General features: G+C 42.5%; 1 protein-coding gene across 1 annotated transcript in view; it reads left to right on the forward strand.

Moving 5' to 3' along the window:
- FAM120A (family with sequence similarity 120 member A) overlaps positions 1–13207 on the forward strand; it is a 49414-nt gene that overhangs the window by 21458 nt on the left and 14749 nt on the right. The window contains exons 8-11 of the mRNA XM_082288866.1: positions 671–758; positions 4101–4325; positions 6689–6863; positions 12565–12814. Coding sequence (XP_082144992.1) covers positions 671–758; positions 4101–4325; positions 6689–6863; positions 12565–12814 — 738 coding nt within the window. The remainder of the gene's footprint in view (positions 1–670; positions 759–4100; positions 4326–6688; positions 6864–12564; positions 12815–13207) is intronic.

Below are 13207 nucleotides of genomic sequence, written 5' to 3' on the forward strand. Positions count from 1 at the left end.
TATTCTCTTACCCAGCTTCTGTTAAAATGAATTTACTTTCAAAATCATTTACCTGTATCCTGAAAGTAAGAATCATAGAATCAATCATAGAATACCCTGAGTTGGAAGGGACCCAGAAGCATCATTGAAGTCCAGCTCCTGGCCCTGCAGAAGTCTGCAAATTAGTGATATGATAGACCTTAAAAAGATAGTTTTGGGTCACTATGACTGCAGACATGTGCATGGTTCAATCTCACCGCCTTGTTCCTTAATCAGGAATCCAAAACCAAATAGTGTTGGGTGTTTTTTCTCTTCTGCCCTTATGTTTTATTGAGAGAGTGAGGTTTTGGTAAATGTCATAAAGCCTTCCAGTCCTTTACATTGTGTAAAAAAATCTTCCTACTTCACAGTATAATTCATTAAAATTTCAGAAGCTAAAAGCTATGGAACTTCACTGAACTTGTAGTGTTTACACTTCCTAAATTTGGGGATAATGTGACTTGGCAAAGGAACCTAATGTGAATGTCAGAAATTTTTTTTGAAGACTCGTGCAAATGGACATTTTTAATAGAAGGCATCCCTTAAAATCAGAATGTCTTGCCCAAAATTCCAGTCACAGACACCAAGGATTTATTTCACTGTCTCTCAAACTGCATTTTAGTATGATGTTTTTCTTTCTGCTGTCCTTCAGCCATGTCAGTGGGAACAAAATAGGCTGGGAAAAACCAGGAACCCAGTCAGAAGGTCAAACACGTGGAGAGCTGGGAGACCAAACAAAGGTATTTCCTTAAATTCCAAACATCACAGTTTATTACTTTGTGTTAAAGCTTTACAGCAAATTCAGGGGAGGATTTCCAATATTGATCCATACTATTTAGTGCAAACCTTTACACTTCTTTGTGAATTACGAAACAACAGCTTTAGAGTACAGGAGGGAGGTTTCCAAGGGAGCATATACATAAAAACAAACATTAAATAGGATGTGTAAAAAAATGCTAGATACAAACCAGGAACAAATCAATAACTCTGTGTGGCCCTTAGCCAACTATCTCACCCTCAGATGTTGCTCTGGGTTTCCAGTAGTGCATGTTGGACTTTGAGGAAGGACTGTAACAGTCTGGATGTCCATGGAGTCAGAGTCCACATCCTGTAACCCACAGTGCAGTAAGCACAGCTCTGACACCATCAGTGTTAGCCACAGGCCACTGCAGGTGTATTAGAGCTCAGCTGAGGAGTTAAAAGTCCTTTATAACTGCATGGTAGGAATTTCACATAATCCTTGTTAAAGTAGCTCTGTGGGACCAGTTAGTGTTGCTACTTAACTAGGTAAGGATGGGCTAGGTAAGCCCTTCATAAAGATTTATCATTATTAAATTTAAGATTTCAAACCACTGTTCAATCAAGAATATGGTGGCCTCTATGCCAAGTTTGAGCTGTGTTTGGAAATAATATTCAGAGCATTTGCACTTAATATCTCTGTGCCTTGATGGTGGAGCTGTATACCAGCTGTTAACTCTGTCAAAAAACCCCTGATCCTGAGTTAGTTACACTGTAAGCAAACAACATTTTCCCTGTACTTTTGGCGTAGGAATTCCAGTAAACTTGGGCTTTTGTGCTTAAAATATCAAGTGGATGATTTCATCCGTCAGCGATTATTATTTCTACAGGCTATGCCTGTAGGATAGCTGTGTCTGCCTGGGGATTAGTCACCGTATGCAAATGCTAATTTGACCTATTACATTCCTTTCTTCTCTGCTGGGCTGGGCCGTGTGTGTGTGCAGCCCTGTGGGTCCCCACAGCCCTGAGTGTGTCCTTTCCCAGGGACAGCCCCCACACCGAGGCAGAGCTGTACAAGCACTTTCCAATGGATGTGTGCACGCAGGCTGACTTAAACATATCCTGTTTAATGTATTGATGCTCCTGAGCTTTACTTGCCTAGTTTTTTTAATATTATTAAACCACTTCTTCAGCCCTCAGTAGCAGGAGAAGGCAGAAGTATCTGCTGAGCACAACAGGAAGGACTGTGAGTACGTTTTGTAAATGAACTTATTTCCTAGAGAGGTGAACATTAATGACTGAAAAAAGAGGCAGTACTTCCTTAAGAAGTTGCCCAGAGAAGGTGCCCCATCCCTGGAAGTGTCCAAGGCTGGGTTGGACGGGGCTTGGAGCAACCTGGGGTAGTGGAAGTGTCCCTGCCCATGGCAGGGGTGGAATGAGATGGTCTCAAAGGTTCCTTCCAATCTGTGATTCTATGAAGATTTCAACCGAGTGAGCTGTGTGAATCTCTGAGGTAAAGTCCTGAAAATCCAGCTAAGATCAGGCAGGTAGCAGCAGTCTTGACACTCCTTTCCTTGACTTAAATGTCAAAATTCCTTGCAGTTATCTCACAGTGTGATTCTACATGACAAAGGTAAGCTCCTCTCATTTGGGTGGATGCATATTTCTAAAGAAAAAAATCCCCTTTTAACTGTGGTGTTTCCTCAGCTTAGGTGTTGGAATATTGCTGGAGCAGATGCAGGAAGAAACTGAGTAGTGCAGTCGGGGAAGCATTGCTGTCATGTGGGGTTTTTTGTCTTCTTTCTTCCCTGTGTGCCCCCAGTAATTGATAGTTCTGTAAACTTCTCGCTGTGGTTCACTATTGGTGACTTACAGTTGTTGGGGTAGTAGAAGACAGGGACAGAAGTCTTTAACCTGATATATAAATATTTGATACTGTAACACAGATTTAATAAAGCTGTGCTATGAAAGCATTTGGTGTTAGCATGTGGTGTTGGGAGTGTTCTGGTTTACAGGTTTTAACCATTTCATCTATATATTTTCATTTTTATAACTCAAATGAAGTCCATATTGCCAACATTTAAAATGCAATCTTTCAATAGCATCCTCTTTGGCTGTGTGATTAAAGTGTCATCTGAAAACAAGGTTTCCTTTTGATATCTTGCTAGAGTCTGTTTTTACTACCTACACCTTTCTGTAGAAGATTTTTGGAAGTAGTGTGGGGTTTTTTGTTGTCTGCATGCAGGTGTGTATTTTTCATGGGTCTGAAGGGAACCACCTGAGCTTGTTTGGGCCTATTTTTTATGTTACGTGTTCTGTGGGATTTCATGCTTTGGCCATTTCTGTTTCAGCTTTGCTTTTCAAGTCTTAGGAAGCATGTGAACTTCTTTACACATATTGTGAAAATACTCATGCATGATGTATTATCAAGTGATCAAATTTTGGTCTTAAAAGTTTTTACTATTGCTATAATAATTTGTAGGCATGAAACTAACATGAGCTCTTAAGCTAAAACCAGCTTTCAGTTTTGAAGACCAGGATTTTTAGGAATGAACTCTAATTTTTTTTTTTTGTCATATCCATGAGAAATCAACATAAATCCTTATAAAGGCTGGGAGGTTTACAGTATATTTTTATGCATCATATTTTTCCCGTAAGTTTATGGACTGCATTTCTAGAACTGGAATAGAATGCCACTTTAATCTTTCAGTCAGAAAACTCTGCCATTTTCTCTTACAATCTTCTCAGACAAAAGAGCTTTTATGTTACAAAAAAACCCCAACCAACCATAAAAACCAACAACATTTACCAGACTTTTGAGTTTGGACACTGTGTATTTTACATGTTACACAATTGAACTATGTTATTTTCCCTGTTTTGTCTAGAATTGCAAGCTGAGAAGGGCTATGTTTATGGAAGTCATAGATAAATTACAGACTATGTGGCTGACAGTTAACACATTGAGTTTGGAGTATCTTGGAAATACTGAGTTGAGAGGCCATTCATAGGTCATTAAAAGGCCAGCAGTCCACTTCTGCATTATGCAGTTAAAATTTTTTTTAAAAATAGCAATTACTGTTGCTGTTAATAAGTTAAAAGTTTTATCGTAATATTTATTTTCGTAGTAATTTGGTTCCACTAGCAGACAATGGCTGAAGGTTTCTGTTTCCTGAAAACCTTGCAGCCAGCTTTGGATAATGTATTCTGCACACTGCAACAGCGTGATGTGAGGATTTACTGTTTTCATTGGGGGTGAGGGAGGAAGTTTGCTGTTTCTCTTGGCTGATCTCCTGGTATGTTTCTGGATACATCCAAAGCACTTTATTTTGTATGTTCTGTTACAGGCAGAAGGTTCCTCTAGTGCTTCTTCAGGAAGTCAGGCAGCTGATGTCAAAGGGAATCAAACCAGTAATCCACAAATCCCATGCCTGTTGTCCATGCCCACCAGAAACCACATGGATATTACTACCCCTCCATTACCTCCGGTAGCACCTGAAGTATTACGAGTGGCAGAGCACAGGCACAAGAAGGGGTTAATGTATCCCTACATCTTTCATGTCCTCACTAAGGTATGATATTTTAAAATGAGGTACTGTGAGATAATGATTCTATGAAGATAATTGTCCTGGCATTTCTGGCTAAAGAGTATCAGATTTTTACATCGTTTTTAATGCTCTAAGTTCTGGTCCCTTTTCAGTCTTTTGAACCAGTTTTCCCCCCATTTTCTAACCACTGATCTGGTACATTGTTCCAATAAATACGAGGTTACGATAATTAGAAGTATTTATTTACAAAATTAATTTTTTTTCCCCATCTATATGCAGATATTCGTATATCTCTATGCATGGGTGTATATGTCTCTGTGTGTATGTTTATGCAGAGTCCATTTCCATCTAAAGTTCCAGTGTATGTGCTTTGGTGTCTGTGCCAAGTCTTTTCTATTTTCAGTGTTCTGAAGTACTGAGATTGTTTTCCCTCCCATCTGATCCCTCCCATTGCTGATAGCTGGCCCCAAAGAAACACAGCAGCTCTAAGAAATCCCTTTTGTACCAGCAGCTAGCAAAATGGCACTGTCCCCATTCCTGTTAACCTTTATTCACCTTAAAAATCCTCATCAGGACAGTAAGGACCGCAGGCAGGTCTGACATCCATCAAACTAAAAGTTACTGCATCAAGGTTGAGGTTTGGATTTCCTATTTCCCATTTGTTTGTTTAGTACCACAGCTCATGTTGCTGTCATGTTCTTACACTTTTTTGTCAAAGAGAAGTGAAGAATCGAAAGGTCTGTGAAGACCATTGGTGTCAGGTCTGTTTCACACTTTGCACAGCCAAATATTCTTAGCATGTTTAAATACTACTTCATGTTTAGTCACAGAATCACAGAATCATTTAGGTTAGAAAAGATCTTTAAGATCATTGAGTACAATTGCTAACCCAGCACTGCCAAGGCCACCACTGAACCATGTCCCCAACTGCCCCATCTACGTGGCTTTTAAATCCCTCCAGGGAGGCGGACTCCACCACTGCCACCTAAAGCCATTTCCTTTGTCCTGTCCCTGTTCCCTGGAAGCAGAGCTCACTCCCCCCTGGCTGCCCCCTCCTGTCAGGGACTTGTGCAGAGCCACAAGGTCCCCCCTGAGTGCTCCAGGCTGAGCCCCTTTCCCAGCTCCCTCAGCCCCTTCCCAGCTCCGTTCCCCTCTCTGGACATGCTCCAGCTCCTCAAGGTCATTCTTGTTGTGAGGAGCCCAAAACTGACCCCAGGAGCTGAGGTGGGGCTTCACCAGTGCCCAGCACAGGGGATGGGCACTGCCCTGGTCCTGCTGCCCCACCATGGCTGGAACAGGCCTGGGTGCCCTGGTCCTTCTTGCCCACCTGGGCTCCTGTTCAGCTGCTGCCACCAGCACCCCCAGGGCCTTTCCTGTCGGGCCCTTTCCAGCCCCTCTGGCTCAGCCTGGAGCTGCAGAGGGTCTCTGTGACCCTAGTGCAGAGCTGTTGAACCTTGTGGTGGAATTATGGGGATTCTTTAGAAATGGGCACGTGTTCCAGGTTATGTTGCTGTTACTGAGAGAGACCTTTTAGACACAGCCTTAAACCTAAGGTAGTTTTGTCAAAGCTAAACCTGACAATATCCTAATGTAATCACTTCAAGGTGTCACCTTCAGGATTCATTACTAGGATAGTTTAAATAGGTTTTTTTTTAAGAGAAAGTAGCACAATGGAGTGTTTTCTTGTCAGTGTTAAAAATAAAGGTTGATTTTTGGGGGCAGTGCAGTCAGTTTTTCTCCAAGAATATCCTAACATGTTTGGATATGCAGTTATAGAAAACAGTGCTGTTTTGAGAGAAAATGTTGGAAAGTTCTTTCATGCTTTTTTCTTAAAAGGTATAAAATGCTAAATTTTTGCATACATGTATTCAAACCCAACCTTACTCGAGTAATTCCCAGATAGGTGGTTTTGTCCAGGTGTGCTCATGCATTGTTTTTCACATTGAGTCCCCAATATTGTTTCAAATCCTGCAGCAAAGACTGGTGTTTTTAGACAGCATGAATATTTTTTGAAATAACTGCCTGAAATGTAGATCAGCTTCAGATGTGTTTGGCTGTCTAAAAGCACGTTGCTCTATTTCCATGTGTACTGTTTTTTCAAGTGCCTGTATTAAAAGTACAATATTTGGTTAATCCGCACATGTAGCTAGTCCAGACAAACAAATATGTGTGTGATGGAGAAGGGAAAGAGGAAAGCAACAGAACCTGGAGGAAATGAGGCAGGCTGGGTTAATCCTTCCCCGAGCTGAGATCCGCTTTATTACTGAATCACATTTGTCTTGACTAGCTGACATGTGCATTAGGGTTGGACTGGGTTCCCGTGCATACCTAAGTGCTTTTTGTTCACTGTAACATGTCATATTTCTCTGCTTTCTTTCATGCCGAAGGGTGAAATCAAAATCGCCGTTTCTATAGAAGATGAAGCCAACAAAGACTTGCCTCCTGCTGCTCTCCTGTATAGGCCAGTGCGTCAGTATGTTTACGGAGTCCTGTTTAGTTTGGCAGAAAGCAGAAAGAAAACTGAAAGGCTTGCTTTTAGAAAGAACAGACTTCCACCAGAATGTACGTACTGCAGAACCCATGCTTTATTCCTCTTCCCTTTGCTGTGGTTTCAGAGCCGCTTGTACCGTGATGTGAATGGGAATTGTTGCTAAGATCCTGTCAGGGTAGCTGATGCCAGAGGAATTTTGGGCTTATTGGATACCATGGATAAGAGAAAAAGATATTGTTAATTTGAAATTTTATTTCCTATTGTAGTTTAAGAACTATAAATGTTGCCATTTCTAAGCAAGCTCTGAGGTTTGGCTTTGAATGTCTGTTTAAGCTGCTGCCAGACCTGCAGTGAGTGATGTCAGCTTGTGATGTCATTTCTGTGTATGGCAGCACTGGATTTTAGGAAACTTCTATTCTCTGTACATGCATACAAGTCTCCCTGCTTTTTTAAAAAATGAGAGGTGCACAGGTTAACTTGCCCTGTCTTCCCAAATGTGTCCCTGAAGGTACCTCAGGGAAATTTGCAAGTATCTTGTGTATTTCAGGTATTGGCATATAAAAACCTAGTTTCAACCCCACAGAAATCAAAGTGTAATGTAACCAAAGGTAGACGTGGGTGAGGACAGACTAAACTTTTGCAAGCAGCCTTGTCAGAAGATCCTTTGACTTGTTCAGAGAGATGGATGTTAATCTTCTCATTAATCTGGAAGTTGTCTTCTTAAGTCTTCAGTTTCCAGGAATTACTACCATTCCAGTCCTTGTTCTAGAGTGTTTTTGTTATAATGAAATGCATGCAAGGAAATGACTGAACTTTGCAGTAGCAGCTTATAAAGGTTACAGGAATGCTGAAGCATTCAGTGCACAGCACCAGCAGCACAAGTATTTAAATGTAGGAGTCTGCTGTCACTATGCTAAATCTAAGAATCAGATATTTGGAATGTATGAAATCATCATTCAAAGGTTTCGTGTGTAAAAGGATAAAAATAAGTATCAGTTGTAAGCTTTGTATTCATTCCCTTTGCTCTTTCCATTTGTAATTGTGAAATGTTTTTGTACATTTGTAGTGAAAATGATAATCTCCCAATGATGTTTGAAAAGCCATGTATCTTTGCCAGTTACTTTGTGGGAATCAGTATTTACCCTGTTTGAATAATACCTCAGCACACATACAAACTTCTTACTTCTTAGAACTCACACAGCATAGTACTATTTTGGGTTACAAGGTTATTTGAGGATTAAAACAGTGATTTTATTTGCAGTCTTCATTTATCCTCATGAGACTTCTGTCCTGAAAAGTGTACTACAGCCTGTTTTTTGGTGAAGTAGCTGAATGCTGGAGGTCCACTTCAGGTTTAATCTTGTAAACCTAGAAAGTTCTGTGTAGGCTGCTGGGGAAGCCTATATAATCTCTATTTTCTCTTCATTTATCCTGCTTTCCAGAGTTTATTCTCAGTGGAGGGTAAGCACACTGCTGCTGACTTGGTTTAGTTACAGGAGCTCTGGCAAATCTTGCTGTAGGACGTATTCAGCTACTGACCTACTTCTAGCTTAGGACTGACCAAGCTCTTAAAAAAGCAAAAACCAATTTGAACACATGCCCAGAAGTCCCTTGCTTCGCTGCAAAGCTGGCAGTGCCGGTAAGGATGGGTTTGGGCTGCTGTGCAGGTGTGGGGTATGAAAGGGCTCCGGTGCAGGAACGCCTTTATTTTGGTTGGCTCTCTTACAGAGCAGCAAGACTTGGGCAGTCTGTCCAAGATGTGAGGAGGGAACAGCGTCTGAAGCACTGATTAGCCCTCTCTAATTTTTCTGAGGACCCAGGCTATAATGAACTAGGTGCTCATTCTCCTCCAGTGTCTAAATTATTTTGCTGCTCTCAAAAATGAGTAAGTTATGAAACACAGTAATGAAGACAATTAAGAGAAAATTTAGGGATTAAGATATGTTAAGAGAATTAAGAAATTAGTTTCTGAAGAAATGTAAATAGTCCTTAAGATTTATGTAGAGAGGTAATGAATATTAATATCTGAAATCCTGTCATGTTTGTTGTGCAAACCTAACATTGGCAACTTAATAATAGTGCCTGAATAATTGGCAAGGATATTGCATGTGAGGGTTATGGGAGGCTGGGAAAAATGCATAATAAACTGACACCTCAGGATTATTACTAAATATATAGATGGCAAGATAATGGGTCTTTCATGAAACGGATGGGTTCTTGTCTTCTAAATCATTATTTTTTGTATGAAGTTGAAAAGCCAATGAGAAACAACAGAAGCAGCAATCAGTGGTGTTCCTCAGTAATCAGTGTCTGCTAAGTAATGCCTTTGCTGTACATGGCCTTGTCTCTGCTCTCAGAGGACAGGAGAGGCTGGGTCACAGAGTGCCTGATTGTGTTTGGCTGCCAAGGGCACGGTGCTGACTGTGCTGCCCTTCCCTCAGAGGGTGTAGAAACCAAGGGTCTCACTTGCTCTGCTTGTCAAGCTCTGAAACAGGTTATTTCCATGTCCCGATAAATACATGTGTGTACTGAAACCATCTGCTCTTTCTGCTCAGTGGCGAAACGCACACTTGCTCAAGCTGTCAGAGCTCCTGGTTGGATCCCAAGGTTTGTTATTTTAAGCCCAGCCACCTTGTGATGTGCTGTTCCCCATCATGGATGTACTCAGCCGGTGCTGGCCTTGCCAAGAGGAAAGCCGTGTCTCTTGGGCAGTAGCCCTCGTGCAAAATCAAGCGTGCTGAGCTCAAGCTGTGCTGTCAGGAAGGATTGTAAGGTTAAAAATTACAGTTAATGAATAAGACCAGAACTACTGGAGCTGTGCTTGGCAACCAGAGCTCTGCTGGGGTGCTGTGGCTGGTGCCTTCAGAGCCTGTAACAGCACTCAGAAGTTCATCAGGCAGGTTACTGTTGTGCAGGTTGATGCTGACCCCCTTTGCTTGGATTCACCTTAGCATGTCTTGAGGGCACTGTTGAAAGCAGAGGTCCATAGATTGTGTGGTGCCTTGGGCCTCTGTGGGTATTCAAACCTGCTGATGAGCAGTAGGATGAGGTTGGTATGAAAACAGTATAATCACCATGGTAATGGGGCTGAACGTTATAATGGGGCTGATCCTAGTTGTAGTCAACGTAGTTTTCAGGGTAGGCACTGCTCATTTCTCAGTGGAAGTCATGGGAGAAAATGCCATAGGTCCCTGTGAGGACAGAGATTCTGGCAGCTGAGGATGTAGTGAGTTTGGCAGCAGTCTCAGTACAGATTTGTCAAAGGTTTAAGAAATGCCCTGGACAAATTAGTGGATATGGACAAGTCCTGAATTCATGTTGGGTTAAATGCTGATTTTGGATGGACAGTGCTACAGTTGCTTGTCAATGGATTCAGCTGCAATTCCTCATCCCCGTCACTCAGAGAGGAAACTGTATGCCAGCCCACTAGATGAACCTTTGTGTTAAACCTTTCCACAAGAAGCATGGTTACCTGCATCCAGCTCTGGGTCCTCAGCACAGGGCATGGACCCGGAGGAGCAAGTCCAGAGAAGGCCATGAAGATGTTCTGAGGGCTGGAACACTTCTGTTACGGAGACACTCTGGGAAGACTCTTTACCTTAGAGAAGAGAGGGCTCCAGGGAGACTTAGAACCCCTTCCAGTACCTAACGGGACTCCAAGAGAGCTGGAGATAAACTTTGGACAAGGGCCTGGAGTGGCAGGACAATTGGAATGGCTTCCAGAGGGCAAATATGGGATATTGGGAAGAAATTCTTGCTTGTGAGAGTGGTGAGGCCCTGGCACAGGTTGCCCTGCCACAGCAGGGGATGGAACTTTAAGGGGTGGGCTTTAAGGTCTGTTTCCACTCCAGCCATTCTAGGGGTCTTGTATATTATTACTGTTTAGCACAGTGTAGAAGCCAGTGCAGATCTCTAGTGTGACCTCTGTAGCATGTGCCTGAAGAACAGGCTGAGGTGTTCTTCCTGTGGCCTTCATGTCACAGAGCCATGGAGGTTCTCATCCACAGATTAAAAGCTTTGGACCAGATTTGAGTGTTGAAACCTAAGATAGAAAACATAGATGTAAAGCATTCTCTTCTTCTAAGCTTAAGGTCTTTATGTGTTCAATGTAAGTGAAAGAAACATCAGGGAAACACTGGTGGTGTGTACAGCATTACTTCTGATATCTAAAGCAATTACAGTAGGGTTGAAAGCCCACATAAAATACATCCTTTTGTTTGTGTTTGCTGTTCTGGGCCTAAGCAAGCAGAGAAACCCGGAGAGATGAGCAGGGCAGGGTAGCTTTGCTGGCTCTTGGAGCCCATCTTTAGAGCGTGGTGGTGGATAAAACCTGGGAGCAACCAAAATAGAACATGATTTTATAGTGAGGCAACCAACTAAATATGTCAGAATGTTTATTTGCATTGTTGCATGTGATCTTTGTAAAACTGCCCTGAGCTCTGTGAAGGGTAACTAATGCTAGGCTGGGTTTATTCCCGAAAAGCAGGAGAGCCTTTTGGGGTGTTCTAGAGTTTCTTCCTTTAGTCCTGACCATCACCTGTGCCGTGGTTTGCCTGCCCCTGGCTATACAATCACACGTTGGGCTGCTGCCCCATTGCTGAAGGAGGCTTTGTAGCTGTAGGCCTGTGCTGGCACCAGAAGGATGCATTCCCCAGGCTGCATCCAGTGGATTTCCAGCAGAAAGAGCAGGTCTGGGCTCCCGCAGGGAATCTCCCCAGGCTGTAACCTGAACCTGCACTAACAAGTTCCTTGAACCTTTCCACACTGCATAACTGGGCTCAGAGTTAGGGTGCAGGCACGCTGTGAACTGTGTCAGGCTCGGGGTTGCTCCAAGGCCAAAGGTATCGTGTCTCAGCCTTGACTTGAACTTGTGTTCTGTTCTGGTTGTCTTCAAATAGAAGGGAGATGATTTAGCAGCAATGTAGAGTGAACTGTCTTCGTGCTGATGTGGATGAAAGGGAGCTTAGGCACAAAGCCACTAACCTCTTCATAGACAGCAGTGCAATAAATGGGGAGGTTTATGTAAAGTGGTGTTTTGTAACGTTTTTAGGGAGAAGAACTCCAAACCCACCTGTATTTGAGATCTCAATCCATTGTAGTAGCTGAACAGCTACAGACAAGTATAATAATACCAGGTTTAAATATGATTCAGATAAAATCACTAGGATCATACTGTTCTTAAAAGAGCACATATGGGATATATTTGTGTTTATATACTATTTTTATTTATCACTGTAAGTTTTGATCACACACAAGTACTGTTGGATATGACAGTATGATCACACACAGATATGACACAGGTATTTAAGGGGAAAATTGCATTTTTAAGTTAAAATCACTGAATGGTTCAGATTGGAAGGGACCTTGAAGATCATCCATTTCCAATCCTCTGCCATGGGCAGGGACACCTTCCAGTAGAGCAGGTTTCTCCAAGCCCTGTCCACCCTGGCCTTGGACATTTCCAGGGGAAATTGTGCTGTTTGTTTTAGAAAAACAGTGTATTTCCTTTATATTGTATATTAATTTGAAAATATTAGCACGACATTCCTAGTGTATGCATGTCTGTATACACTTAATTTGTCAGTGATCACAATGAAAGGCTATTTCATGCAGGGTTTGAATTACCAGTTTGGCAGTGTAATCCAGCACACTATTGCAGTCTCAAAGTGATGCTTTTTGAATCAAAATCTCTTGCATGTGAAGTTTGAAATAAATGCTGGAATATGAAGCATTAGCTCAGCATGATTTCTTTCTGGTGTTGCCGTTCTGCAGTTTCACCGGTGATAATTAAGGAATGGGCTGCTTACAAAGGCAAATCTCCTCAGACCCCTGAGCTGGTGGAAGCCCTGGCCTTCAGAGAGTGGACCTGCCCAAACCTGAAGAAGCTGTGGCTGGGCAAAGCCGTGGAAGACAAGAACCGACGGATGAGGGCGTTTCTGGCCTGTATGCGATCAGACACACCAGCAATGCTCAACCCAACTAATGTGCCCACTCATCTTATGGTGCTCTGCTGTGTGCTGAGGTCAGTGTCACCTCCAGGGAAATCAGAGCCGAGGAAAGGTTCTACTGTGGGATCCCTGTGCAAAGTGTTAATTCATATTTGCAGCCTCACTGGGAGAGGGGGTTTGGTTTGGTTATAGAATAGCATGTTGTGTAGTTCTTTGTCAGTCTCCAAAGGATTGACGGGAAGACAAAAAAAGATCTTTTGTTGCAAAGAGGCTATATCATTTGAATTAGTTCTTCCTTAGTGTACTCGAAGCTTCAGCTCAGTAAAAAACCAACTTTTGGGGCCTCAGAGGCTTGTGTGGGTGAAGTTGCACAGCAGAAGAAAGTCGTTCAGAGAAAGCTGCATAGCAGCTTATCAGGATGCAGAGCTTGCAGGATGATGCCTGTGGTGTGTGGAGCTCCCTGAGTT

Source organism: Coloeus monedula (assembly GCF_965178545.1).
Source record: "Coloeus monedula genome assembly, chromosome: 11".
Classification (NCBI taxonomy): Eukaryota; Metazoa; Chordata; class Aves; order Passeriformes; family Corvidae; genus Coloeus; species Coloeus monedula.